The following is a 25,736-nucleotide window of genomic DNA, read 5'->3' as shown; positions in this document are numbered from 1 at the left end:
AGATCTCTGATGTGGCTTTTGTACAGTGCCATCCTATTTAATACTCCCTCCCTTTTTTTTTACCTGCACTCTTGAATGTAGCGGACGGCCTTGGTGAACTCGTGGTTCTTCAGACAGTCCAGTATGGCCTTGACTGCCGCCTCTGACGATGGGAAGCTGGGCACCACCATGGCGGCCATGTGGGCGGCGTGGGTGTGGACCGAGTGGGCCGAGTGTTCGTGCTCCAGGTCCCTGGCCACCGCCGCCTCCGCCGCCTGCAGGCTGCCGCGAAGTTCGCTCAGCTCCCGAGACATGTTCAGCAGCTAAAAGAACAACGATGGAAACATAATACAATACATCTTTAATGATATAGCGCTCTCACAACAGCTGCAGTTCTAACAAAACACTTTACAGAACATTTAACATATTGTGGGAATTATTTCTAGTCATATTTATAGTTTTTGGAAACTGACATAGGATTGTGACTTATTTTCACTTCCTCTAGATGTCCGAAAAATTTGCTCTTAGAGTTTCTCGTAGTTGAAATGCTCACCTCGGGTACGGAGCTGATAGCGTGAACCTGACCGATGAGCGAGCAGTAGGACTGGAAGAGCAGCAGGAGCTGGAAGTGCAGCTTGTAAAGCCTCTGGCACAGCTCCAGTTGCTGCCAAAATGTCAAAGAACATCAGTCAGGGCTCGACGGACACCACGACGACGACGGTGGCAGCGGCGGCATCAAGACGTGATTGCGGCGTGCGTGCAGAACTAATTAGCATTTTTATTAGGCGGGAGCAAAGAGAAGAAGAACTTACGGCCAGAGACTCCATTTGCTAGAGTGTGAGGGCGTGTTAGAGGAAGAAAATAGCATCAGTCAGACACATGCCAACTTACACGGTCGGCATCTATGATGCCAACTTTGTTGTTGAGCTCTTAAAAGAGACATATTATGCATTCTTTTGACACTAACATCACAGTAAGGCTTATTTGCATGACTTCGCCCCACACAGAGTTTCTCAAGCAATGACTTGGCAGCGAGGCTGTACGAAATTACGACTATTGACAAAGCCAAAAGGTAACCAGCGCTGCAGCGTTAGCACTGGCTAGCTTAGCTCCTGCCAAATAATAATAATGTTTGGTCGTCAACGAGGAGGTGGGGATTATTTGTGTTTGAATATGTCATGTATCACATCACTACATTTGTGTTGTCATTTGGTGGTCATGTGATAATGCAACTAAAAATATGTTCAGAATTCTTGATCCTTTGATGAACAGACACTATTAAAACGCCTGTGGGAACGCTTCAATTATGACAAATAAAATGCAGAATATGTCTCTTTAAGTCACTGAATAAAGCCAACCGCAAACAGGAAACAGGAAACAGGAAACAGAAAGTACTCAAGTAAGAGTTCCCTACTTTCTCCTCGGAGTCTCCAGGCTGGCAGGTGACCACGCTTTCGCCAGGGCACCTGGGAAATGTGTCCTTACAGCTGCGCAGCCACTGAAGGACACAGCAAACCATAGGGACTTGCATATTTACATCACATTTAACAACCATGTTTTGACTGAGCACTTCTCATTTTCGGTACTTGCAGTTCAGTGAATTTTGAGTTCTTGAAAGCATTCGTGGCACTTTCTGTTCCAGGAACTTTTAGTTCTTGGTACTTTCAGGTCATAGTGCCCAGGACTAAAAGGTTGAAATTAGATATGTTCTGCACCTGCTCAAGGGGTTTCTGGATCTCTCATAGTAAGATGTCGTTTTTAGGACGTTTCAACAACACTTCCCAAGGTCCAAACACAATGCTACTCCCTAAATTTCTTTGCGATTTTTACCGTGACAGCCGCATCCTCCCTCGTGTTGTAGGTGTCCAGGTATTCCTGCAGCTCCAACGCACTGAACTTCATCTTCTCCAGGAGTCCGTAAGACATGATCTAAAAAGCAGAGGTAAGGCCAGAGTCCACAACCGAGCCGATGGGTCATTCGTTTGCGTTGAACTCACGGTGTCGGCATCGATGTATATGGTTGGGCAGTCGGAGCAGGTCGTCAGCATTTGAGAGGACTTGAGGAACTTGGAGCCGATCCCCCTCAGGCCCTCGCCCAGATAGGAGGCCGCATCGGTGGTCAAGGTGCAGAACTTTCCTTGGAGGTTCTGAAAACAAGAGGTGAGGTGAACCTTAAATGGTGGCAAAGATCCGGAAAGCAGATGGGGAACGTATTTTATTTTATTTTTTAAATAGTACCGAATTTGAGCCAGGAAAAACCTTGGGAACATTCCGGAGGCCTCACCCTGAAGAGCGACGAGAAGATCTGGAAGGTGTAGACGGCGCACGAGCCGTCTGAGTCGGTCACCAACTGGTTGACGTGACAACGCCACGCCTCCTCGGCGTCGTCGCACACCGCCGGCTGGAACGCGGCCAAGATGGCGGAGAAAAACGGAGACGGCGGAGGCGGGAATCCCAGGTCCTCCAGGTCATCCACGTCGTCACGTAATCTGTTGCCGTGGTGAGATTTTATCCAATTTGTGTTTTACATATTTTTGTTCCCGTAATTTTTAATAAAGGGGTCAAATGCAATCAAATGCAAAAAAAAAAAACAAAAAAAAAGTGCGGCAAAATAAAGAATGCCAACAAGTTTCGTTTAATCCTGCAACATAACATCATCCTCACCTGGGCAGACTGTTCGGGTCTAGAAAGTCCAGCGGCGGTTGGCAATAGTCGTGACGACGGTCCAGACGTGGCGTTCGGACCTGCGCTTGCCCCGGCAGCTCCAGCGTGAAACTCTCGCCGCAGTCCGAGCCAGCGGCAAGCTCGTTGGTGCTCAGAGACAGCTCGTCGTCCTGAGCCTGAGTGTCCTCGTCGTCGCCACACACCCTCGCCTGCCCATGACACGAACACACCATCGGCGTATACAAAGAAACTTCTTAAAAGTTTGAGAACCCCTGCGGCGCATGTGTTTGCGCGGATTCCTACGTGTAGGTCGCTGAGGTGGTCATGCAGCAGCGCCCCCTGGCCCGGGGTGGTGGCGCCGAAGGACTGCGGGTCGGCAGACGTGTCGTAAGATGTGGAGAGAGAATCCGTGTGATTGGTCTCATCCGATGGGGATGGATTCGTCTGGAAGGGAAAACCGACAGTGTCAGAGGAGAAACACGGCGACGACTTCTATTAATTCTGTAATGTGTCTTAAATGAAAGAGTGGGATATTATGGTAATGAGTCCTACGCACCAGCTGGGAATGTGACAGGCTCTGGCTGGTGGAGGACTCCTCTTCCTCGGAGGACTCCTCAGAATCATGGGGGTCTTCGTGTCCCAAGCTGGGCGTGCTGCCTGAGTGCTGGCTCTCCTCCAGCAGGTCGCCCAGCTCGGTGCTGTCCAGGGATCGGCGCCGCACGCCCCAGTTAAAGTTGTCCACTGTTTCGCCCTGGAGGGAACGCACACAAAAACAACAGCCGGCAGGGAGGGGAGGGGGAAAGAAGGAGCGGTGATGGCGGTGAATTTTCCCAGTAGACGGCAATGTGTCACGTTTAATGTGCGCCGGATGAGAAGCGTTTTTTTCAGATTTGTGTTCACGATGCCGGCACGCTGGTTTGTTCAACCACCAAGCGACAACATTGACGAAGGTGGGAGCAAGTCACAAATGAGCGAGTCATAAGCAAATCTCCACCCTTGGAATCCGAACGAGTCACATGGGACACGGAGATGGAACGTGGACAATTGGGCCCAATTTTGACAGTTTCACTCAGGGGTGTACTCACTTTTGTTTTCAACACTTTCGACAATTATTAAAAGTAGTATGTCATACTTGGAGGTGATGGTACATTTACACTGACATACTAGGTGTCCACTGACTACACTGTAGTCATTTCTCCCGTATTGCCCCATGAAGAGATAGAATCAAAAGTTTCCAAATACATTTAGGGTGTATTCACTCCGGTGAGATTACTGTATTGCAGTTCAAGTCGAGGTTTCAAAAGTTTCAGAATAATGCGACGCACGTCGCACACCTCTGAACAACAACCACACTGGCAAAGGAGACAGAAAGACCACCACAGCTGTGAGATGAAAAGCTAATGCGGATGCTGAATGCAAAGAAAACTTACCTGGAGCTCCTGGTTCAGCACGGGGAAAAAAGAGAGACACTCAGTTAGACAGAGAGAGAGAGACACACATACAAACACACATACACAAACATCTCTAACATTTGCAGGAAAAAAAACTGTATTTATGTTGTAAAGCACTTGAACAAGGGGTGTCCAAATAAAAACATGATAAATAATAGAAAGTATAAATCAGTATCATTACCCAGTTAACACTGAGGTCACGTGATGATGACTAAAAAAAACGTGTTTTTTTTTCTCTAAAACAATTTACTCTTGGAATATTCGACATTTTTGCATGATTATTATTTTTTCTTGAAAAAATACATTACTCTCTTAATAGAGTGAACTTGATGAGAAAATGACAGAGGTTAGCATGGGCCAAAGCTGACAGGCTGGACTCACCTCGCCGTCTTCCAGCTCCACATCCAGGAAGTCAAAGTCTCTGAAAACCCTGAATTGCTGCTCGCTGGCAGTGTCGTCCAGCGTGTCCTCCCTGGTGCCACCCTCCTCAGACGACACGCCGCTCTCGCGCACTTCCATCATCATGTCCAGGTCGCCACAGGATGAGAAGATCACCTGGTGACAACAGCAAAAAGAAAAAAAAAACAGAGGGCTTTCGCTCACAGAAATGTCCATGGTTTCATCTGTTCTTCCAGAGGAATGTGAAGCATCTTACCGATGGGTTCTTTGTTAGTCCAACTTCTTGACCACACAGAGAAAGAACATTTACCAGCTTTTCTCTGGTCCGCTTCTAAAGGAGGGATGAAAACTCACTCACAAAAGGTGCATAAGCAAATACAGAAAGATGGAAAAAGTGACCAATTTAAACAACAAAATCAATCATTACCAAGTTGACACTTCTAAAAATGTTTCTTCCAAGTGTGGCATCACAGTGAGATCAAAACCTGTTTTTTTTTCCTGAAAAATTATGACATCGTCCTCGGAAAAAAAAAAAAAAGATTTATTTCTTGAAAAAATATATGTAGTCTTGAAAAAACCCGACTTTTTAAAAGCACCATACACCATAATACACCACCCTTTTTTTACTTTTGAAAAATTCAATGTAATTTTTGAAAAAAAAATCCCCACTTTTGTGTCGATAAATACAACTATACTCTTGAAAAAAAGACTTTGACTTGTAATTGACTTTCTTCTCTACTACACATTGCACTACCTGAGAAGACTGCGGTTGCCTCCAGCTGACGGGAACCAGGATGGTGTTGGAGTTGGATCCCGATGAGGTGGAGGAGGTACTCCGGGTGACAGCCATGGCTCGGGCCTTGCCCTCCCTGACGGCAGAGCCCTGTAGCGCATCAAAGCGCCGCCCGATCACCGGCGTCTGCGAGAAAAAGAAGCGTGTACTACTCGGGCCAGCGACATGGCTTCAAAATAAAATCTCAGCCGTACTTCCTCTCTCACCTCGGAAATATCAAAGGTGAAGTCCAGGGTTTTCCCGGGCAGTGCCTTGGCTGAGCCATCCCACACTCGGCTCACCTCCAGGTTGGAGATGTCGCCGTGAGCCTGACCGTACACTGGGTGCACGAGGCTGGCCGAGCGCGACACCACCAGCTTCAGGATGTTCAGGGCGTCCTTCCAATGCACCGTCTGCCGAGACACACAGGCTTTGTTTTTCTTCTTTACTTCTTTTTATGATGGTCTAAAATTATTTTTTGTTCTGTAAACCTCCACACACGGTGTAATAATTCTCCTGTTAAGTCGCTGGTTAATCTGACCTATTATAAAATTGAAAAATATAGGAGAAAAAAATTATTTAAAATATAAACATGTTCTGCGAGCCACATTTTTGCTCTTCTTGTCATCTTTAAATGATTGAATGAATGGATATTACTTTTTCTTTATTCTAGTCTATTCTTTGAGGGGTTTTTTTTCCATCATCAATTCAATTTTAAACAAAAACATTTGAGAACACTCACTTGTACAAACTTTTCGATGGTCTTGGTGACATCAGTGTTGAACTGCTTGACGTGGACGGCGCTCAGGTCCATGTGGCTGAGCAGGCAGTAGATGATCTGCAGGAGGGACTGTTGCATGCTGGGAAGGCCTTTATCCAGCAGCTGCCCGACACACGATTGTTACATTACTACTCTGTCATTGGTCGGCAGCATACATTAAAAACAGGAGCCCGCACCTCCGCCATGTAGGTAACCATGTTGAGCGTGATGTCGGAAAAGGCCTCGTGTAGGTAGCGGCACACCACGCTGACCCAGGAGAAAGGGTCCCGCGTGTACGAGCGCGTCTTGTACAGTGTCATCACATGGGCCAGGTGGGACAGCTTGGTGTTCTTCTCCACCAAACACACCTGACAAAAGAAGGAACGACCAGAGATAATGTTCATTCAATGAAAATCAGACTTAAATCTCGACTTAAATCACCTAAGAATCCGTTTATATGGTGACGAAAGGTCAAAATGGGAACAAAAACAATAGAGGACATCAAAAAATACATTTTTATTGTGTACTTCACCTGCGCGATTCTCTCTGCACTCTCCTTACAGAATTGCGTGGGGTGCCCAAAGTGCTGCACCAGGTGTGGTAGCAGACACAGTACGTTGAGAGGGAAACCTGCACAGGGAGCGCTGGTTAGTGCCATCATGAGGAAAGACTGTGCGGTTATGGGACTTAGTCCTACCCAAAGACTGCGAGCTGTCCACCACGGGTACGCGTGACACGGGCGTGAGCTGGCAAAAGAGCTGCAGTGTGAGGTCGGAGGTGGCCTGGGAGGTGAAGCCCTTCAATAGAAGTTGCTGGATGCCAGAGAAGCCGCTCCACCTCAGCTGAGCCTGGAGCTTCTCCAAACGCTCGCGGTTCTCCGCCCGGTCCAAAGGCACCTGGCAAAGTGGGTCAAAATGAACCAAAAAAAAAAGGAGAAAGTCCGAAATCTGTCTGTGTTCAGGTTTTTATCAATTCAGCAGCCATTTGAAGAGCCCTTTTTTTTTATTTAAGTTTCTGAACGGCCCTGTTGATAAGCATCAAAACCAAACAAGCCTTTTTGACCCTCTCTGATGTTCCATTTCAATTTAAAAGAAAAAAAAAAGAAGTGATAAAAAGTCTTCTGCTGACATAATTTTAATATTTCATATTTAATTTTAATTATATTTTAAACCCCGAAATATCCTACAGTGTAATTACTCTCCTGATATGTGACTGATAGACTTAATTAATTGTCGTACCTTGGACAGGAGCTTGTGCACGAGGCGTAGCGACATCTGGTACTCGAATTCAAAGTCCGACTCCATGAGTGAGACGGCCACCCAGAAGACGGTGGCCAGTATGGAGGACGGGTGCGACACGTGGGCGGGGTCCGACAGGACGCTGGGATCGATGCGATTGGTTGACGAAGTGCAGGAGCCTGGGCTCCTCCCCAGCCGTGCCAGGCCATGACTGTTGCAGGCCTATCAAAACACACACACACACACACATGTAGAACTTGATGTTATGTTTCCGAACCTTTCAAGTTTTACAGTTTCACAAAAATTCTTACCTGAATACGGTCCAGCGTGGCACTGCGAGGGGGGTCGCTGGACTGGTAGCCGCACTCGCCAAACTTCTTGGGTACTGAGTAGGAGCGTTGGTGGCGCTGAGACGACAGGCCCGCCAACCCCGGGCCGGGGAAGTTAAGTTGGCCCGTGCTCTTCCGGTTCATCAGCTTGTCACTCAGCACAAAGTCAGGTGATGAGGTTCTGGAAGGATTACAAGTAGCATGACAACTGTTAGCGTGTCAATATATCGAAAAGAACCATTTCAAAATAATAGCAGACTACGTGAGGGAAAATCAGCCTCAGCAATTTCTCTTGTTTGATTGCTATCTGACTTTTCGCATGTTGAAAAACACTGTGTGCGGATACCAGCCATTAGCATGTTAACATTTGGTCAAGTTTCATTGGAAGTAACAACCATAGCACGTTGTATTTGTCAGGTTACAATCTTTTGAGAACTTATCATTCCCACGGTTGGCATGTTATGATTTTATCATTACAATTTTGTCCATAAAGTGTAAAGAGCAGATGCTAACCTGGTTAGCGCCGCCATGAGGTCGCTGTTCTTCAGACACTCTGCCAGGTTAACCACCACCGATTCCAATGTGAGCAGAACCTCCATTACGTAGCCCTGACACAAAACATCTTGTGAAACAAGAAAGGCGATGCAAGTCTTTTTTTTTTTCTTCCTTGGAGTGGAGGTAGCCTCACCTGCACCTCGTCGCCATGCTCGCCCACCACCTCAACGAGGCGAGAGACCAAGTCGGACACGGCGTGGTTGTTGATGGGCTGCTTGAGCGCCCGGAAGATTTGGAAAGAGCGGCCGGCGTAGTGGCGAGATGAGCTGCACAACGCCGTCTGCAACGCCACGTCGCTAAGCTGCTGCTCCAGGTGGAAGTCTGCACAACAAAAACAAGTTCACATGCCTACTCAATGCTTCTACTGTTAGAGTCTCTCAAAGGTTTACATGGACCCACTTTTGTAGTTAAAAGGGGATGACTTATTTAATTTTTACACAACATTATCTTGAATGCAATTCTGTGTTGCACTTGTGACGTCTAGCCTCACCTGACTTTGACTCCTTGAAGACGGAGATGACGTGGCGCAAGAAGTTGGAAAGCTGTTCGGTGCTCTTCGAGTTTGGGTTTTTGGGCGTGATGTCCTCGTGCACCCACAGCGGCCCCAAGGCTCTGAGCAACAACAACACAGTACTCCAGGCACTGCACACCCGCCACCGATAGCACCACACACCACGTTAGGTCAGGGACACTTCATGCACTTTTGAACCCCCCTGTTATGTTATGTGGGAGGTCAAATGGACACCCTCAAAACTTTGTTTTTACTTTGTAAAATAGAAGTTGTACTTTATCATGTTTTGGATTTTTGAAGTTGACATGTTGTTGTTGCAGGTCGTATTACTCTCACTTTCTCTTTCTCTCTCTATTTATTTGAAAATCTATGAGAATATCTTAAAAAGTAGCTTTGTGCACATACCTTGTGGAGAGGAACTCAATGAGTTTGTTGGTCTTCTCGTCCGTCTCGTGGGGCGTGTCCTCCAGGTCCTCCAGGTCGTCTGGCGTAACCAGCGGCAGGTTGCCCACGCTGCCCGCTGTGCTACCGCCGCCCAGGCTAACCGAAGATGAGTTGGACATGGAGCCGAGGCCTGAGTCGACCATGGGTGAAGCCTGGCACTCCCGCAGGAAATCGGGCACGTCTGTCCATCCGCGGGAAACAAGCGTGGGCCATTAGTAGTTTGCAGTCAGGGGAACGAGGATGGACAGGGAGGGTATTACTTGAGTGCTGATGGTCGCTGTGATAGCTGGACTTGATGGTCAGGGTTTTGTTGTCACTGCTCTCTCTGGTCAACATTAACACGGAGGCGATCACCTGCAATGAGATGGCAACATAAGGATGAGGAAGAGGGGGTGGAAGACGGAAGAGGAAGAGGAGGAGGGAGTGGAGGAGGACGGAGATGTGGAGGTGGTGGAGGATGAGGATAAGGAGCAAGAGAAGCGCGTGGATGGGGGGGGGGGGGAGAGGAGGTGGTGAAAAACGAGGAGGAAGATGAGGAGGAAAAAGGTGAATCCCGGAAGACAGGGCAATGGATTAAGTGGAGAAGAAGATGGAAGAGAAGGGGGAGGTGGAGGAGAAGCTGGAGGTCGAACAGTAAGTGGTACTGGAAGAAGAAGAGGAAGAGCAAGTGGAGGAAAAAGAGAAGAGGGGGAGACTTTGGGGAGGTGGAAGGTGGTAGAGGAAGAGGAAGCCTCCGGTCCCTCACCTGGAAGTTGTTGTTACACGACAGCGCTATGAGGAGGTGCAGTAGGAGGCGCTTGCTGTGCTCGTATACCTCCGGCCTATAGTGGTCCAGGCCTAATGATGACACACACAAACATAGAAACACTTAACAATCCGCACCCTCAAAACAAAATGGCTGAGGGCTTCTGTGCTCACATTTGATGGCTGGGCAGACACGCCAAACATGCATAAAACACCATTTCATGAATATTTCTCCTTTAAATAGATGCGTCTTGGGGTCTTGTTGGCAGAAATAATGACGTGGGAGGGTGTGCGTGGGACATCAGAACAGTGAGAAGATGACAAGTGCTTTGTTGGTCCTTGTCTGCAGCCGCACGACAGAATGTGTGCATGGTTTTGATTGTGTGCTTGTGCGTCGGAGCATGAAAGTGCACACTGACGTGACTATTAGACGTCGCTGTCAAATATCAATGCAACGCATCATTTCATGTTTTATCTTATCAGTAAAGTGTTGTGTGTGTGTGTGTGTGTGTGTTCATACCTAAGAAGAGCGCGTGCAGCAGCAGGGGAAGGTGCAAAGCCCAATCTTCCCTCACGCTGTGATCCACCACCATTTCCGTCATGAAAATGACGGCGACATTACACCTAAAAAACATTCGCATTTGAGTTACCAAAGAAACAGTAAATCAAAAATGTCATTCTGGGTAAAAATATTTTATTTTTTTTTTTACATTTTTCCAAAAAGTAAGTACGTGTTAAAACCTTTTTTTTAATACAATACAATACATATACACCACTTTCTTAGCATATTTTGATTACACTCATTTAAGGCATTAGCACTTTCAAAATTGACAGTTTGCATACAGCGAATTTCTTCCCTGAGTAACGCTAACGCCCGGCGACGTTCCTTCCACGCATAGCAAAAACAAATAACTGACCGGGTTTCATTCCAGAGTTTTGTCAGACGCACCTGTGCAGGGGTCCCCTGGGCGTGATGGTCTCGGGCAGGTAATCCACCAGCGGCGCCCAGCAGCCGCCGTTGATGGGCATGGGCAGTGGCTGTGGACGGTTTGTCTCCAGGACGCTCACCAGCCAGGCGGCGTACGGCGGGAGAGGATCGGCTGGGGAAAGACATTAAATACAGGCCAGGAGAAGAATTCAAATTTGAATTAGATTTGATAAAGCTCTAGCATTGGGTGCCTTGAAATTGTACAGGTGTACAAGTAAAAGTGTAAAAGTGGCTGATGGGTGTATATGGTCTGAGATAAGAAGACTACATACTTTTCTCATCCTCGTAGGAACCTCCTGAGCTGTTGCTGTAGCGGGACTCGAGCCTGTTGTGCGCCCTGGCCCTGCTGTAACCCACACGTTATTATCATGCTGACATGTACACGTTAATTCATTTTCAATCAAATCAAATGATTAATACTGACCGCTCTTCACTCTCCCTGACCAGTTTGCTTTCATCTGCGTCTGCCAGGTTGTCCTGTCCCACCACCACCGTGTTGCTGCTGGATGTGGTACCTGTGTGCGCACACGAACAAATGCACACGTGTCATATCCAACCATCACGCAAGAAGGCAAAGAAGGTGGCGCTGGGTCTGACCCGTCTGCGAGGTGGGTGCCTTGTTGCTGGCGGCAAATCGGTAGAAAGGCGGGTTGTCGCAGTGCAGCACCACGGGGTTGACGGGGTCAGTCTGCTGAAGCTCAAACAGGAGCTCCTCCATGGTCTGGATGGTGTTGTTACGGCACAAGTAGATCACCACCTTCTTGATCTGGAAACGCAAACGCTGATCATCGGCAGGCAGGGCAGCAACACACATTTTTTTGTGTCTCTGCTATGTGTCTTTACATCAAACTGCAGCTACCACCGATATGAGCATGATATAGTGATAAAGGAGTGTGTTTACTGACGTAAGGCAAGAGTGTGGTGTCACTGCTGACTCCACACAAGCTGATGAGGAACTGCAGGGTGATCCTCAGGTTGTTGCTCCAGCGTTCATTGGACACCAAAGCGTTCCAAGCGCTCTCCATCTCCGGCCCGGGCACCTCGTCCCCGTACTGCGAGAACAAAAGAGCACAGATGAGCTGTTTAAAAACTGTAAAGTGCAGAACCTTCCATGCCTCTGACAAAATAGTGACTTTTGAACACTCCGAGATACGCAGAACCTTCTGCGACGTGGAGTGTGAGCACAGTATAGCGTGTGTGCATCTAGGGAAACAACAGCGACAGTATTCAGCGTGCCCCACCTTGGCCGTCATGAACATGAGGTTGTTGAGCACCAGCGAGGTGGCCTGCAGGGAGCCCCAGCCGTTACCCCTGAGGAAGAGCGACACGCCCGCCAGACTCGGGGCCGGACCGCGCGATACCTCCTCGTCCGGAGTGCAGGGGCTGGAGGCGGGCGGCAGAAGGGCCGTGTCCACCAGCTCCATGTTGCCCAGCCAAGGCAGAAGATAGGACAGCATGATCTGACGGCCGTTGGAGTGGGTGCTCGGAAAGCGCTGGCTCACCTCTGCGCCCCAAAACACACGTGCACACAGAAGAAATTGTTAGAAAGATGATACTTGACAGAATAATGATGATGACGACGTGTGAAAAGCACACCGCACAGATATCAGGACATTGTCAGCACCGTCAAGCCTGTTCATCAAGTACTTATTTTTCTTTCTACTACATCGTTATGTGCGGCGTGGGTATTACTGACCAGAGAAGAGAGGCAGCGTGAGTTCCGGGTACATGCTGGCCAGCTGATTGGAAAGCTGTGACAGGTTGACGCTGTAGAGAGGCGGCAGAGGCCCGTGTGTCCCGTACAAGATGTTACCGGGCTTTTGCTCCACCATACGCTTGGAGTATGCACACAGCTTGGATTCCAATACCTGATCAAATCATATCATATCATATTATATATGGCTGTTATGTCACGCAGCAGAATAAAATGAATGCAAACGTACCTGCATCAGCTGCATGGAGATCTCATAGATTTCCCTGCTGGTGTCTGACGCCTTGAACAGCACCAGGTTGAGCAGCGTCACCAGGTCACATGGGTAGTTCCTAGCCAGTCGACAAGATTTTGATTTTACGAAATTTGTATTACTTTTATTATCATTATTATTACTATTGAACAATAAAGGGGTCATGAATTAATGACAAGACTTCATTTAGAAGCGGACGCAGGACAGTCATACCTGTTCCCGCACACGGTGGCGATGGCCTTGAAGCATCCGGACGCCAGCTGGTAGGATCCGGTGAAGCAGCGGTCCACGGCCCAGTTGAACAGGTTGCTCTGGTCCGGGTTCAGCTCCAGCAGCAGAATCACCACCTCGCAGCCCAGACGGTGAACCTACGGTGGGACCACGCACACAGTCAGGAACAATCTGGCGTGTGTGTGAGACACTACTAATTTCTTCTACAACGACCACCACTTCTTCTATTATTAGTAGTACTCCACCAACACAACTGTACCACTCGAACATACCCGCTTGTCGTGGCAGGCCAAGATGTTGTCTAGCCATTTGTAGAGGTAGCCGTCAGTGGACAGACCCACATTGTCAAACACGGGACCGCAACACAGGACGGCGGACATAGCCTGGGCGAGAGAACGAAACGTCAGCACCATCAATAGAAGATGAGAAGAAGAAGAAGAAGAATTAAGGGGTTTCTCGTCAAAGCTGACCTTGAGAGCACAGTACTGGTAGCGGGTGATCTGATGGTTGCGGTCGCTGTAGCGGTCCAGGGGCGTGAACATGACGCTGAAGGGCCCGGCCCATTGGCTGAAGAGGATGAAGAGGTGATGGCGGAGAGACTGCTGGGGGAACAGGAGGCGACGGTGCTGGACTACACACACGTATATGCAGAAAGAGCATTATAGAGATATACTTCTACTCATATTAATTCTATTTCCAGGGCAATTTATCTTGTTTATACTACTTCTACTTCCTCCTGTATGACTCACCGGGCACGCACTGGATGAGGTTGGCCACCATGCCACTAAAGTGAGCTCTGATGTCTTTGAGCACGTCCATCTCCTTTTCATTCTCCGCCTCCAGGAGCATCCGCGTCAGGTCCACGTACTCCAGGAACAAGGCTCCCAGCGCCAGGGAGTCGCGCTCCAGTGCGCCGTTGGTGCTGCACACCGGCGGAAAGATGTCACTATTACAGCTACAGCACGTGAACGGTTGGCGTCACAATGGAAGGGTACCCAAGAACGTTGACACGGTAAACAAGGGAGGGCATCTTTCCTTTCAACACATGTCCCACATGTCACTTGACACATGGTCTCTGACATTGTGTCAGGGTCATACAGCATGGCACAGTTTCATCGACATGCTAACTTCTGTTACACTCCACTCAAAGTCACCTGGTATGTGTATTTAAGAGTCGCAGTACCGAAAACAAATCACAAGCTCATTCGACACTTGGACTAATTTAGTAACATATAATTTCATCTCATACAGATATGGTATTGGTCTTTGTTATTGTTTTTACTGCACCTGTCACTGATAACTCCTGCATTGGCCAACAGTTCGAAGATTCTCAGCAGCTGCAGCCTGAGAAGATCCCTCCTCTCACGTCGCTTCTTGTTCTGAAAGTCAGGCGCACGTTTTAAATGTCATTATGTAGTCAGCTTAGCCTGAGAGTAACTAGAGCTTCCTCATCTGCTTATACCTCGGGTCGACGTTCCAGCGCCTCCTTCATGAGCGGATGGAGTTCTTCCATGAGCTCCCTGGAAAAACATACCACAAGATGAGAGAAGGCATGCTAGGGCTGGTCGATATACTTATGGAAGGCAGAAAACAGCGTCCTGACAAACAGCAAGCATCAAAAAGCATCAATAAAATGGATTTATTGCCCAGCCCTACCAGGCATCTTACCTGAAGACGAGTGCGTTTGTGCAGCCGAAGCCCAACACCAGAGACTCTGTAATCTCCAGACTCTCTGCTCTCATCAGTGGAACGAGCTGCTTCAGTAGCCAGGCTACTGACGGTGTGCCTATCACCTACGTCCACGCAAAAGTGAGAAATAGGAGAACTCAGCTATCAGTAAAAACAACATGGAAAGTTAAGTCCAAGAGAAGACATGCGTGCACCTGATTATTGGAAGGAAGGAAGCGAGATTGACATGATGGTCAAGCCTATACCTTATTGTCGTAGGTGATGCTGCCGTCAGGCGTGGTGGCCATAATCTCAGGAGTGGACGCTCTGAGGTGTCCCGGCGACATGATGCTGGGCTTGGCCACCCCGAGACAAAGGATGAGGTAGTTCCGCCACAGAGACATGGAGTTGTCGCTGGAGCTGGCCGTGCTGGTCTTCTTCGCGTTCACTGGGCTGCTGCGTGAACAAGAAAAGAAGAAGAACGAGTGCGTTTTTAAGAAATGTTATTCTCAATTGGTGGGCTGAGGAAAGCTAGAAAAAGATGACAGCTGATGGTAACAACATAGGGCATTTCAAGGTCATGAACTCCTTCCCTTCTCATCTTCTTGTCTACATGTCAACCTCCATATTGGTGTACTTGGCTCCTTGTCTTCTTGCTTCCACACCTACTTGCCCTCCGGCTCTTAGTGTAGTCTCCTTACCTATACACTTGCATAATGTATATTGGTCTTCTTGCCTCCTTGTCTCTCTGTCTACCACACCCCACCTTGTATATTTTCGACATACTTACACTGGTCTCCTTGTCTCCTCACCTGCTTTACGTACACACTTACACAGATCTCCTTGTCTACTTGCCTGCATATCTCCTCTTTGCTCACTTGCCATCCACACCTACTTGTCTATTTGCCTACCCACTTACATCCTAATCCTCCTTGTCTTCTTCCTTCCTTAAATCCTGGTCTCATTTCCTACCCCGCACACTAACTTGGGCTTCCTTGTCTTTTTGTCTCTATGTCCTTGTCTACTGATCTCCAAGTGTACTTACTTGGGGTCGACGAGCGGCAGTAGCAGTTGCACCCGCGTGAAGGCGTAGGGCCAGGCGTACCCCAGGGCCACGGGGCAGTGCTTCGGCAGGTGCTCTTGGCGCAGGAAAATGTGCAGGCACAGGACCCAGGGGTCCTTCAGGCACTGGGCGAAGATCCACACGTGGCTGGGGCTCTTCACATCGTAGGAGCTGCTCACCAGCCGCGCCGTCCACTCCACTAACCACTGTAGGTCCACATGGTGGCTCATGGGTAAAGTAGACTGCAGAGAGAAAAGCATTCAGAGTGAGAGGCTGCGGATGGGACGATGACGAAGTTGCTTGTCCAAAATGTTACGTACTGAGTCGGAGATGGCCACGTGGACAAAGCTGTCCATCACGGCCGGACTCAGCTGGTCCATGACTTCGATCATTGGTTTGTCGTCATCCTGCAGGACAGAAAACAGAATTTTTCAGCTCAGCCAGACTGTCAGGAGTATTGGCGAGAGGAAGGAGTGGTGTCGTTAAAATTAAGGAGAAAACAAGGAGGGAAGATATGAAAGGCAAGGGGACAATATGAAGTGAATAGATTTGTGTAGGTGGTGTACCTCAGCGTGTCCGAGCGCGGTGAACAGGCATCGAATCTCTCTGAGCACGCCCACCGCCAGCTTCCTGGTGCTTATCTGACACGAACAGAGCAGCAGCAAAGCCAGACCTTCCACGGCATGGAGCACTGAGCAGTGTGGGCTACGCTCAGACATTCTGGGGCTTGCCTGAGTCATAAGCGAGGGGACAAAATGGATTGGAAAAAAGGCTTAAAGGAATAATTTTAAAATGTGTTACTGTCTCTCCATATCACTGATTTTTAAGTGTGGGTCTGGAATGTATCCTCCACAATAAATGCAGTTTCGCTGTATAGTGATTATGGAGTAGGGAAGTGAATGATTTTAAACATATACAATCATGACAAGCTTCGGAGACAAACCTCCACACCACCTCGCATCTTGCCCTGCAGCTGTAGAGCAAGCCTCCACTGAGTGAGCAGCTGCAGCAGGAGCTTTACCGACGCATCCTGAAGACCCTGTTGGGTGTCTTGGACTTCACGCAACAAGAAGTGTGTGTAACCGAAGAGCACGTCTTCCCTCCAGTCGGAGAAATCCAACAAGAGACTCTGAAGGGAGTTCTGGGAAATAAGACGCAGCTCATCGTCCATGTGCACTGTGAGTCTGAGGAAAGACGGCACGAGGAAAAAAAATCAAGAAGAGCAGGAGGTTCACATTGCCACAGCTTGGGTGCTTCGTTTTAAATTTATGTGCAAGATGCACAATCGGACATGTTTCATTTTGAATTTTTCATGGAAAGAGATGCTGAAAAAAAAATGGATGTAGACACAAAATACAACCAGACACTGTCACACAGCCCACCGTGAGAGAAGATCGATGAGCTCGGGTTTGGACATTCCGTCAGGGAGGATACGAGGAATGGCGGCGACACACGTCCGGAACAGGTCAATTTTCGGCTTCCTTTCACCCCTATAAAGAGCAATGAAACATACTACAAAAAAACTCCAACCCAAAACAATTACCGGTATTCATTTTTATGTTCAAATAATTGATGTCATTAATGAATACAAATCAACTAAAAGAGACTGAAATGAGCAATACATTTCACAACAGGAAATGTATTGCTCATTTCTTTTACATTCAATCACCACAAACTGTAATTGAAAAAAAATGAACAAACATATTTGACGTCACATACGTGATCATGTCCTCCGGTTCTTTGTTCAGCATCTGCACGCTTGTGAGCATCATGCAGCGTCCCACTTCTTTGTCCAGGTGCCTGAGGATGTTATCCAAGGCCTTGCGCACCTGCGAGTAGTACAAGGACATGCCTATGAGCTTGGCCTCCTCCTCTGTGAGGGTCTTGCTGAGGTAGGTTTTCTTCTTCTTCAGGGAGTTGCCCGAAGGCAGCGTGGCGCCCGTGTTGGGCATGGGAGGCTCGCCGTCTTTCTGCTGGAGGGCATCGGCGATGACCAGGAAAGCTCGCAGGCCGATGTTCATACGCTGAGGTGGAACAGAGAAGAATTTATGACTATTATTGTCAGAATAATAAAAGATATGTCAACCCACAAAATAAATCACGCCCTAAAACACTGTATATACGTTCTTTTGAATACAAAAAAATATAAAGCCAGCAACCTATATGTACCTCTGACATTAAAGAGAACCTATCTCTAGTGATGATGCATGCCTTCTTGGTGGAAAGCAGAGGAATATCTGTCCAATAAAAGCGAATCATACCTCTGGGTTGAGGCTGAAGGCTTTGGCAGGCTTCCCCACACTCAGAAGATCAAATATAATCTCCTTCATAGCAAAGTCCAACCTCTCCTGAGCACAAACAGATGTCCCAGGTGTTGAAACACATACACAGTACGAGTAATATCGTTGTCGGCTTTGAGAATGTCCAACACACCTGCGCGATAAACTGGATGATCTTGACGAAGATATTGAGCGGCATGTCTCTGGGGACGACGCTGCGGCTCCCCTTGGGGAAGAGGGTGGAGGTGATGGACGTCAGGCGACTGTGGGTGATGCACAAAGCAGGGAAAGTGTTACAAATATGCAAAAATGTACCTCTCGTAAAAGGTACAGGTGTATTGTTTTTAAATTATATTATGTGGGGGGGGGGGGGGGGGGGAACACATAGCAAGGTCTCCTTTAAGTAGCTGTATTGTGTGGTTGCATATATGGTCACCTTTGTGTCGCCGTGTTGCTCTCGCACTTGATTCGGATCATGTAAACCCACAGCAGGCGGTAGAGCGACTCCAGAGCCACGCGGGCCATCTTGGGGTCTTTATTCTGCATTCACATGCAATTCAACATTAACCCAAAAAAAAATAAAAATACAAGGCCACAAATCAACATTGTTGTTGAGTTTTTTTTTAATTTTTTACCTTGAGGTTGGACAGGCAGTTGTTGAGGAAAATGTGCCAGCGGCTGAGGAACAACTGCTTCTGGCTCACGCACAGCAGACACGTCACCAGAGGATAAAGCGCCTGGTGCATACAAACGCACACACACAAACGGTGTGATTTGCAACCCGCGAAGTGTCAGGCCATTAAGAGCAGATCTCCAGCTCGGGCTAATACATTTAACCGTTGTATCCATTCATTGTGGATTAACATTAATGATTATACTATTTTAAGGCCATGTCGCGCAGGCTTAGCAGAAATGCGGTTATCTGCGTGTTTCATCTCTTTCAACAAAAACAATTATGGAGCGACGTCATGCAGTTGATGGGCGGGTTGCGCAAAGAAAGTGAAACAAATGTGATGCTGAGTGACAGCACGGAGGCAGTGAGAAGCAGCCATAAAGTATGCCGCAAATGCCACACCCAAGGCCTCATTTTAGGGATTATGTAGCTTTGACAACTGTCATCATCATAGTTGACGGTCAATGGCAGCCAGAGTTTCAAGTTACGGTTTCCAAATCAGGGCTAAGGTGTCAAAGTGGGGTTAGTGTTTCAAATTAGGGTTCCAGGCACGGGTTTGTGTTTTAAATCAAAGTTTCAGACTGCATTTAGGGTTTCAAATGAAGTTTGGAAGCCAGGCTTTGAGTAATATTTGTTCTGCTATTCAAACACACTTGTCCTGTGTGTCAATGAGTGTAAAGCTTGCATGTCAATGTGTGTGTAAACATCTGTTTAAAAGTCTATCATACTGCAGACTACCGGTAATTTGACGGCCCTCCTCCTGCGGCTTCCTCCCCACCGAGAGATAAGCGTCTGCATGTTGCAGTAAGTGGCCGCACAAATTGCGGCTAATGAGCAGGGGGAGGGGAAGGCGTCTCACCAGGGAGTGCTTCTTCCTGGAGGACAGGTCCAACGTGGTGTCGTACAAGCTTTCCACAAAGTTCCGCAGGCACGGCACGTTCACCTCGTTTTTCACCGTCTGCGGGAGATACAGATGATTTATAGAGAGAGAGAAAGAGACTAAAGAGTTAGATCAACTAACCGATGAAGTCAGTGTTTGCTAACCTTCATTGAGTCAAGGCACGCACTTAACGTGAGAAAGTTTCACTGTGACTGAACACGAATTATTATGTCCTCATTAAAAAAAAGACATTAACTTGACGAATGATGTGGCCCATGTGACGGTTTGAAAATCAACTGTGGCCCTTAAGCAAAACTTAATTAAAACATTGAAAAAACATTGACCATTTCTGGGTCAATTGGACTTTGTAACCATTTTGGAGGAGAGCATTTATCTGCCTGTCACTATATGTTGCCGGCATAGAAAGATGAAAAAAGAACCAATAATAATTCATACTAATGTGGTCACTTACAGCAGCAACCGGTACGAGAATCTCCACAAAGAGTCCGGCAAGTGAGTGCTTAACGTCCTTGTCCTTGACTTCCAGGAAATACTGCGCACACTCCTAAGCACACAGCAGCACAGCAGAAGAAATTATTTTGCCCACATCAAGTTCCACGCAGGACGGGGTTTTCGATTGTTACCTGCATGAACTGGAAAGAGGCCTCAAAGTCCTCCACCGGATACATTTTGATACGGAAGAACTTGAGGCCCATGATGAGGCTGATGGTGGACTGCAGGACGTAGGGGCTCTGCTCCTTCTGACGGAGTTCCTTTAACTCGGAGATGAACTTCTTCCTCACGGCCGGGAACCTTGAGGGGTGAAAAAAAAAGCCATCCAAAACCATGTGTGCCCTTTCCTCACTTCATTCATTCTCTTCCCCCAGTCCAACAAGGCTTTAGAATCCACAAATTTACCATTATTTACAGTACCTGTGAAAAAAATAAATACTGTCAAAAAAGTTTGGACCAATACTGACCCACCCTGTATATGTCCTGTTCATTTCTATTTATATATATATATATATATATATATTAGTGTATATAGTATGCTGTCTATACAGTACGTTCTGCACATACTGTACTTGGGTGGTATTGACGCACGCATTCTTCATCCCTACTTTGTTGAGTTTGTGATGTTTGTGACGGACAACACGGGGAGATGTGTATCAACATGGCGCCGCCGGGCTATATTTAGAAAGGCATGCGGAGGATGGGTGAAGGTGGGTGTGGGTGTGTGGAAAAGGGAATGTGCATATGTGGGCACGCACGCGCTCGACTGCGGGGGTTAGCAGTGCAGTAGTCATGAGAGGGGAAAAAATCCCCCCCACACACACAAACAGCAGAGCAGCACAAACGCACAGACGTGTTCCTTGTAAATAATACAGAGCAAAGTATTTCAAAGTTAACAGGACAGTACCTCGACTGGGCCACCACTCCCACCACTTCCGCGTAGAGGTCCGCCACGATGTGCATATTGCCGGTGTTGGGTCCGAGATACCTGGGACACGCAACATCCTCCATTTGGTGTATATACAGGAAATTATGAGGATGGGATTTTAAGTAGGGATGGGTCGAGTATCGGTATGAGGTATTTGTGGAGGCTGCCGATACCAGTCAGGGATACTTAAGGCATAAAAATCAGACATTGAGTAAGTCCTCCTCCGTAGTAGTTGACTCTCCCGCTCCCTTACCCTTCCTTATATTTGAAGTGTTTGAAGGCCAAGTTGATCACTTCCTGAATGAGTCCATCCAACAGGGGATGCAGCGGGATCTGACGGTAGAGGGGGGCGGCGTAGTGAGATGAGCCCGTCAGCCCCGTTCAATGCGGTGTGACAAGGTCGCAGACGCACACACTCACCTGTTTCAAAACTTCGATGAGCACCAGCGAGAAGATGAAGTCGATGGCCAAATCCCTCCGCTCCAGCAAGTAGTCCTTCTGCTGCTCATCGCTGAGACACATACATTAAAAATAAATAGATAAAAATGAAACACAACTTTTATATGAACAAGAGTTGGCTCATATTTGTCATGTTCATTTACACCTAAATTTAGTAGATTAAAATGTATTTATTCAACTACATGATGAAATGACTAGTCTATGTATTTTTTGTATTGATACAGATAAGATAATATATTAATAATGTCAAACAAGATAAAATAATAATATACAAATAATAATGAATAAATGAAAATGAAAAACAATAATGTATATTTGTATTTTTGCCCCTGAAATTGTTTAAATATGTTGATTCATTGTTTTAAAATCAACGAATCTCATAAAATACTTTGGGAGAGATTAATTGTAAATGAAAAATATTAGTAATATTAAAAGTTAAAATAAGGAGCCAAACAATTATAAAATGTATATTATGTCTATGCATACAGTATTATTATTACACTACTTCACATTTTAAAAATTAAGAATGATAGAATCTAAAAAATATATATTTTTTAGATGTTATCATTCTTTATTTTTATAGCACATGCGATGGATTTAACAACTTGCAAACTATTTTAAATACGATGCATCCACATTCACTTTATTCATTTGTTATGCCTTAAATCCATTAACTAATTTAATTGTTGTTTCATTGGCAGCAAAAAAAAGTCAAATCAAGTTTAGTCAATTAATTAGAATTAAATTATAATAGCAATCATGGTTTAATTTCCCCTCGAGGGATTAGAACGAGTTCCAACTTCTTTGGTCTCTAAAAGGGACATGAGCCAAAAAGTGTCACCAGAGGGAAAACAAGCTTTCCAAGCTGCCGCGCAAGCAGCGCGGTTTTGCTCACTTTTTCGACTTGGTGTTGGCCCGCGGCCGATACTCGTGCGACTCGTCCTCCAGGCCATTCTGCCGCTTGTACCAGTCGAAGAGCGTCTTGAGGATGGAGGGCAGGCAATACTCTGCCAGGGAGCTCATGCTGCTGATCAGCTGCAAATACAAACACGGAGTGAGCGGGAAGGGCGGGGGGAGAAGAGAGTCGCGTGATCGACAGGTTCCATGTTTGTTGTTGTCGGTGGTGGTGATGTCATCATCGCGTGTGCCAAAACCTGGTCAAATTGCGGATCCTCTCCTCTTTGCAGAGACTTGTTCAGCGGTTTCTCCTATAAAAAATAACATGAAAAATTTGGGATTCATTGTGTACATTTGTGAAGAATTTCATTTGTTACGCCTGTTGTTCATCAACAGCATCATTGTGCACTATTAAAAAGGTCTGCCAAGTGCATTCTAGGAGGAGACAGGACCTGGCAAGCGGATAGACATGCCGCTTTGTCTGCGTTAACATTAAAGCACATTGATCCACATTTCCTGCTGTAAAAAGGAAGCCACTCTATCTTTCTATACACGCAAACTGGCTTACCAGTGGCTCGGCCATGATGATGCGGATCTTGCGCTCAGACAGCAGTGTGAAGTTGGCAAAGAGGCTCTTGAGGACAAACTCGCCCGGCTTGCTCTCTGGGTCCACGTTGACGGGCGCCATGATCACAGGACCTTTTCTCTCTCCCGGGCTTGCTGTGACGGGCGGGACGGGTGGCTTCAGTCCCACCGGAGAGGCTGCGAATAGGGGGATGTCATGACAAATAGTTAGCGTTTGTTTTCTTGCTCTTGGTTCTTTCCAACCAGATGAGCAACCTCACGGGGTTTGTCTGGATCACTTCCTAAGGCACCTAAGGTCCGCCGCACACCACGCAATGTGGCTGAACCCGACTGGAATGTGGCATAGCAAAAAATGTGACAGCTGACGACTCAAACCCGCTCATTGAGTAATCGGGCCCTGCACATCCACCGACAGTTTGCGATGGAAAACTGCGACGCTGTATCGGGTTTTGAGGCTGGGCATTCAGCATATTGTACTGCAACTCTACACAATGGGCTACGGACATTGATGTCACTACTACTCACAGGGAGAAATCAAAATATAAAGACTGTAAGTATAAATATAAGTACTGTAATGTATGCATACTGCTAAGCATGTATGGCTTGGCAGAAGGGCAGCTGTTGGCTGGGTCTCTTCAGCTTTAAACCTGGAAACATGTTTTTGTAGGTGTGAGCACTCATGAGCTCATCATTTGAGTGGTTGTTTAAATCACCTGAGAAATGGCGTTAATATGACGCAAGGTGGAGCATGAGAATTTAGCAAGACTCAAAGGTAGGGATGCATGTTGACAACTAAAGGTGTTTTTCTTTCTTGGTCACAAATTAATTCCTCTGTGAGTTAGCGATTGCGACCTTTGCCGTCAGCGGTAGCGTAGAGATGAGAGGACACAAATTACTAATCGGGTCAGCCGCCCCAGGCAGGCCCCTGTTTTCATGAAACCCGATCACTCATCCCACCAGGACAACATGCGCTCATATGATCTCCCTCACCCCGAGGACTTACCGAGACCCTTGATGAAGCTAATGACACTAGCACGGCTCCACCTAGCTGGCACTTCCATGGTGCAGGTTGTAAGATGATCCGAGAGAGAAAACTGGAGAAAACCGGGATGGAGGAACACTGGGACAAGTGGAGCCTAAAGTCGGTCAAGTACAGCCTTCATAATGGACCAAAAGTAGAAGATCCTGACTGAAGATGAGTGAATCTGAAATAAGCTTTTACCCAGCTGGTCATGGCTAACCATAGCTAAAGGTGATGAGCTCCATCATCTCACAGGGGAGGCAAAGAAAATCCAGTGAGTCTCATGAGAGCACATTTAATCCCCGAGCCGAGGCGAAGATGAGCTCAGTTTGGATGAAAGTCGACCACAAGGAATGGTCAAACGATCTCCTCGCTGGGTACGCCAGGCCGGATCAGAGGTGGCGTAGCACCAAAGAAACAGGTGAACCTTCAGACCAGAGTTTTGGCTTTATCTCCAACTTGCCACCTCCACGTTGGAATCCGCAGTCGACGCCTGGAAAGTCAACTGGAAACACACTGCTTGGAGTTTTCAAACTGTCAACGAGTCGCGTTAAGAGTCCCCTTGTGGAGATTGACCAGAAGAATTTCAACACTGCCCTAAGAGAACCACTAGGAAGGAGGGGGGGGGGGGGAAATGCTATTTTTAGATCACCACTCCCACCGACAGCCCCCCTTAACCCACACGACTCATACACAAGCGCACACATGCAAATATAGACGTGCAAACTAAGTCATGTGGACCAACTGCAAAGGAAACAGTATCAATAATCAAATGCAGCAGATGAAAATACCCGCTAATAACGGCTATGCTAGCTTAGCCAGACTGGAGGGCCTCCCTCTGCTTTATACAAAGGATTGGCAAAACTTGGCCCCGGGAAGATTTTTTTTTTTTCAAAGGATCCTTTCACAATCATAATGCTAATTACAAAGTCAATGTATTCTGTTCTTGATAAATAAGACTTCATTCATTATGGTTCACGGTACAGTAGAAAGTTTTGGACATATGGACCAGAATTCAGATGTCGTCCTGCATCTCTTTCTCGTTTTCTATCGCAGCCCGTTTAGGCGACCGACCGACAGAAACGATCAACAGGCCCGCTCTGTTGGTTTCTGCCGAGAAAACGAGACGCTTACACCAGGAAGAGGAAAGAGGAAATAAAGGAGGGAAGCTCATGGAGAAGCCACAGATAAGCACGGTGAGGTAACGTTCACGTCACGCAGACGTAATGAATCACCACTTGCAAGACTTGTGAGCTCATGTGACCTATCCCGCAGTCAAATACAAATGTCAGGTATGTCCCCGTGGGTGTATGGCAAGGTGGAAGGCTGGAAAAAAAAAGACGACAAAACACCAATGAGCAACCTGAGCTGCTTTCTTTAAGAAGAGACCAAATCTTTCCATTTGCGATACCATCCAGACTTCACACAAGACACGGAAGCATTTGGATCAACCGCGGCACGGAACGTGAGTCACCATCCTCGGTTTGTGCGCGCACGATGACGTGCGATTGTTACTTCGGCACGGCCGGCATGATGCCGTCAGCTGTTTACACGACGATTGGGCTTGATAAGACATTTGATCTTTCTGTCCATTTGACCTTGGAGCTGAGACTAGTCCCGAAAGATACCTTTGTCAAAGCTGGCAGTGATGTTTTGAATAGGAAACAGAGCCAATCATCCGTTTTCCCCAATTCAAGGCTGCTGGGTTTTTTTTGGGGGGGGGGGGGGGGGGGATGAGGTT

General features: G+C 47.2%; 1 protein-coding gene across 3 annotated transcripts in view; it reads right to left on the bottom strand.

Moving 5' to 3' along the window:
- Positions 1-25,736, bottom strand: part of fryb (furry homolog b (Drosophila)) — a 30,906-nt gene that overhangs the window by 1,873 nt on the left and 3,297 nt on the right. The window contains exons 2-63 of one of the 3 annotated variants that reach the window (XM_086130455.1): positions 22,958-23,151; positions 22,647-22,700; positions 22,388-22,527; positions 21,454-21,544; positions 21,287-21,366; positions 21,013-21,093; positions 20,237-20,405; positions 20,065-20,157; positions 19,572-19,670; positions 18,675-18,776; positions 18,476-18,579; positions 18,194-18,302; positions 18,022-18,108; positions 17,480-17,784; positions 17,143-17,250; positions 16,704-16,944; positions 16,327-16,491; positions 16,081-16,167; positions 15,743-16,002; positions 14,964-15,153; positions 14,698-14,822; positions 14,492-14,549; positions 14,317-14,408; positions 13,779-13,951; positions 13,500-13,660; positions 13,302-13,412; positions 13,012-13,166; positions 12,778-12,877; positions 12,531-12,702; positions 12,076-12,338; positions 11,740-11,886; positions 11,432-11,600; positions 11,259-11,349; positions 11,107-11,180; positions 10,796-10,946; positions 10,367-10,470; positions 9,848-9,939; positions 9,363-9,456; positions 9,064-9,283; positions 8,638-8,789; positions 8,281-8,468; positions 8,106-8,200; positions 7,575-7,773; positions 7,264-7,485; positions 6,723-6,921; positions 6,558-6,655; positions 6,223-6,393; positions 6,008-6,148; positions 5,493-5,678; positions 5,248-5,412; positions 4,750-4,824; positions 4,476-4,649; positions 3,200-3,394; positions 2,947-3,087; positions 2,644-2,852; positions 2,264-2,468; positions 1,977-2,126; positions 1,810-1,908; positions 1,394-1,477; positions 792-809; positions 533-643; positions 64-302 (exon numbers count right to left, since the gene is read on the bottom strand). In XM_086130455.1, the coding sequence (XP_085986581.1) occupies positions 64-302; positions 533-643; positions 792-809; positions 1,394-1,477; positions 1,810-1,908; positions 1,977-2,126; positions 2,264-2,468; positions 2,644-2,852; positions 2,947-3,087; positions 3,200-3,394; positions 4,476-4,649; positions 4,750-4,824; positions 5,248-5,412; positions 5,493-5,678; positions 6,008-6,148; positions 6,223-6,393; positions 6,558-6,655; positions 6,723-6,921; positions 7,264-7,485; positions 7,575-7,773; positions 8,106-8,200; positions 8,281-8,468; positions 8,638-8,789; positions 9,064-9,283; positions 9,363-9,456; positions 9,848-9,939; positions 10,367-10,470; positions 10,796-10,946; positions 11,107-11,180; positions 11,259-11,349; positions 11,432-11,600; positions 11,740-11,886; positions 12,076-12,338; positions 12,531-12,702; positions 12,778-12,877; positions 13,012-13,166; positions 13,302-13,412; positions 13,500-13,660; positions 13,779-13,951; positions 14,317-14,408; positions 14,492-14,549; positions 14,698-14,822; positions 14,964-15,153; positions 15,743-16,002; positions 16,081-16,167; positions 16,327-16,491; positions 16,704-16,944; positions 17,143-17,250; positions 17,480-17,784; positions 18,022-18,108; positions 18,194-18,302; positions 18,476-18,579; positions 18,675-18,776; positions 19,572-19,670; positions 20,065-20,157; positions 20,237-20,405; positions 21,013-21,093; positions 21,287-21,366; positions 21,454-21,544; positions 22,388-22,527; positions 22,647-22,700; positions 22,958-23,151 (8,827 nt within the window). Of the gene's footprint in view, positions 1-63; positions 303-532; positions 644-791; positions 810-1,393; positions 1,478-1,809; positions 1,909-1,976; positions 2,127-2,263; positions 2,469-2,643; positions 2,853-2,946; positions 3,088-3,199; positions 3,395-3,443; positions 4,083-4,475; positions 4,650-4,749; positions 4,825-5,247; positions 5,413-5,492; positions 5,679-6,007; positions 6,149-6,222; positions 6,394-6,557; positions 6,656-6,722; positions 6,922-7,263; positions 7,486-7,574; positions 7,774-8,105; positions 8,201-8,280; positions 8,469-8,637; positions 8,790-9,063; positions 9,284-9,362; positions 9,457-9,847; positions 9,940-10,366; positions 10,471-10,795; positions 10,947-11,106; positions 11,181-11,258; positions 11,350-11,431; positions 11,601-11,739; positions 11,887-12,075; positions 12,339-12,530; positions 12,703-12,777; positions 12,878-13,011; positions 13,167-13,301; positions 13,413-13,499; positions 13,661-13,778; positions 13,952-14,316; positions 14,409-14,491; positions 14,550-14,697; positions 14,823-14,963; positions 15,154-15,742; positions 16,003-16,080; positions 16,168-16,326; positions 16,492-16,703; positions 16,945-17,142; positions 17,251-17,479; positions 17,785-18,021; positions 18,109-18,193; positions 18,303-18,475; positions 18,580-18,674; positions 18,777-19,571; positions 19,671-20,064; positions 20,158-20,236; positions 20,406-21,012; positions 21,094-21,286; positions 21,367-21,453; positions 21,545-22,387; positions 22,528-22,646; positions 22,701-22,957; positions 23,152-25,736 lie in introns of those variants that run through there. The other 2 variants (XM_086130456.1, XM_086130454.1) reach the window with 2 other exon arrangements.

Source organism: Hippocampus guttulatus, chromosome 15 (assembly GCF_054856545.1).
Source record: "Hippocampus guttulatus isolate MCC_2025c chromosome 15, RoL_Hgut_1.0, whole genome shotgun sequence".
Lineage (NCBI taxonomy): Eukaryota > Metazoa > Chordata > Actinopteri > Syngnathiformes > Syngnathidae > Hippocampus > Hippocampus guttulatus.
The sequence above is the reverse complement of the archived record's forward strand: the minus strand, read 5'-3'. Positions and strand labels throughout refer to the sequence as shown.